At 38.2% G+C, this 2,092-nt stretch overlaps 1 protein-coding gene across 1 annotated transcript; it reads left to right on the top strand.

Moving 5' to 3' along the window:
* Positions 1-242: 242 nt before the first annotated feature.
* On the top strand, positions 243-1,832 carry LOC132047852 (uncharacterized). Its single transcript, XM_059438830.1, has one exon. The coding sequence runs from the start codon at positions 243-245 to the stop codon at positions 1,830-1,832; it is 1,590 nt and encodes a 529-aa protein (XP_059294813.1).
* The last annotated feature ends 260 nt before the right edge of the window (positions 1,833-2,092 follow it).

Genomic DNA, 2,092 nt, shown 5'->3' with positions numbered 1-2,092 from the left:
ACAAACAGACATGCAATAAACCTTTTTTGCTAAAATCAGTAGGGAAATCAACATTGGGGATTTTCTGGAGAATCTGAGGATATGAATTCAATTTCACTTCTCTTAAGTTTTTACCCTTGTCTTCTATTATACTCATTGTATTTCCTTTTCTTTTTTAACTCCCCTCTATATAGAGAGGTTCGAGAAAAAGGAATATTATCAGTCTTTGATCGGTCTAAAGTGTGATAAATTAAAGGCTAGCTATGGCTGTATTATTGGAGAATATATCAGAAGCTATGCAACACAATGAGGAAATGAAGAAGGGTCTAACAAAATCAATGTTGATGTTATTGACTGAATGGAAGAGTTTTGAAGGGGATTTTGACTTGACCACCAAGAGTTTGAAACACTGCTTCAATGAACTCGAGTCCAAGGACAAGCACTTGGCTTCTATTCAAGAATCAGTTGTCGAGAGTGGTAAGGAAATTTACTTGATTAGGGAATCTGTTGAGCAGAGAAGGAAAGAAGTTGAGGAAAAAATGGAGGAATTTTGTGCATTCCGTGATAGAGAAATCAGGGATTTGGAATGGAAGTGGAAAGACTTTACTTTGGCCAAAATGGGGTTTGATGAAACTGTGAAATTGGGAGAGGAGAAACTGAATGACCAAGAGAAGAAGGGGGAACTTATTTTGGGGGAAATTGAATTGGGGCGAAAGCAGCTGGAAAATAGGTTTAGCGAGATTATTGTGAAGGAAAAGAAGTTAGAGGAGCGCTCCAAACAGTTGAATAAAGTTCTCAGCTGGATTCGGGAAGAATCAGGTTCTTTTCATTTGAGAGAAAGAAAGTTTGCGGAACAAGTGGAAGAATTTCAAATGAAGGAAAAGCTTTATAACTCGATGGAGAAGGAACTTGAAAGTAAAGAAAGGAGATTGCATTCTGCGGGGAAAGAACTTATTGTAAAGGAAGATTCTTTGGCTGCAGTGAAAAGAGAGTTAAGACTAAACGAGGCTAACTTAGACTCTTTGAAAAAGGAACTTGAAAGTAAACAAAGAAGCTTGGATTCTTTGAGAAATGAACTTATTGTAAAGGAAGAGTCTTTGGCTACGGTGAAAAGAGAGTTAAGAATAAAGGAGGCTAACGTAGACTCTTTGAAGAAGGAACTTAGAGAAAAGGAACATAACCTCGCTTCCGTTCAAAAGGAACTAAGGGAGAAGTTAGTTAACTTCCATTCAGTGAAGAATGAACTCAAAGGGAAGGTAACTCACTTGGGATCTCAACTTACAATCAAGGAAGACTACCTATCAACAATGAAGAAGGAACTTGAGCTCAAGGACAAGAGTCTGGATACAGTTAAGAGGAAACTTGAACTACAGGAGCAGAAATTAAATTCATTCGAGGAGAGACTCGAATTAACGGAAGCAGAGTGTGATTCTGTTAAGGAAGCATATAGGCAGCGCTTTGAAGAACTTGATTCTAGGGAGAAGATGGTGGAACAGCTTATGGTGGAAAGTGAATCCAAGCGTAAGCAGCTAGAGAGCCTTGGGAAGTCTATTGAGAAAAGATTCAGGGAGATTAGCATGAGGGAAGAGAACTTTGGGAACTGCCAGGTCCCAAAAAAGGTTCAGAGTTTGATTCCCGAAAAATCAGATGCCCTTGATGAACAAGTGGAAGTAGTTCAAATTAAGGAAAAGATCTTGGAGTCAACGGAGAAGGAACTTAAAACTGAACAAAGGTGCTCGGATTCTTGGAAGAAAGAACTTATTCACCATATTCGCCGGAAAAAACTACATGGAAGGCTAAGGAAGCAGTCACTAGCGGTCAGTCGCAAGCTGAAACAAGCAAGAAAAGAGTGAAGCAAATGGCAAGGAAGGACAAATGACCTGTGGGTCATGATCATGATCTTGTTTAGAAGTCGTTGTGTAGTTTATGACATTTAATATTAGGTGGTTATTTTGGATAGTATCATGTGATGTAAATCCAAACAATTTCTTTTGCTACCAACCATAGAGTATGTATTTGTGGTTGGTTTAACCTCCTGAAGGTTAAACTACTTTTGTTGATAATTTGTGTTAAGGTAGTTTGAAGCCATGTTTGTTAAGTTTTGAACTAAAAT

Source organism: Lycium ferocissimum, chromosome 2, assembly GCF_029784015.1.
Source record: "Lycium ferocissimum isolate CSIRO_LF1 chromosome 2, AGI_CSIRO_Lferr_CH_V1, whole genome shotgun sequence".
NCBI classification, from domain to species: domain Eukaryota; kingdom Viridiplantae; phylum Streptophyta; class Magnoliopsida; order Solanales; family Solanaceae; genus Lycium; species Lycium ferocissimum.
Note: the sequence above shows the minus strand (reverse complement) of the source record. Positions and strands in the feature narration are given on the sequence as shown.

Coding starts and splice junctions, on each gene's coding strand:
- LOC132047852 (XM_059438830.1), top strand. CDS start 243: ATGGCTGTATTATTGGAGAATATATCAGAAGCTATGCAACACAATGAG.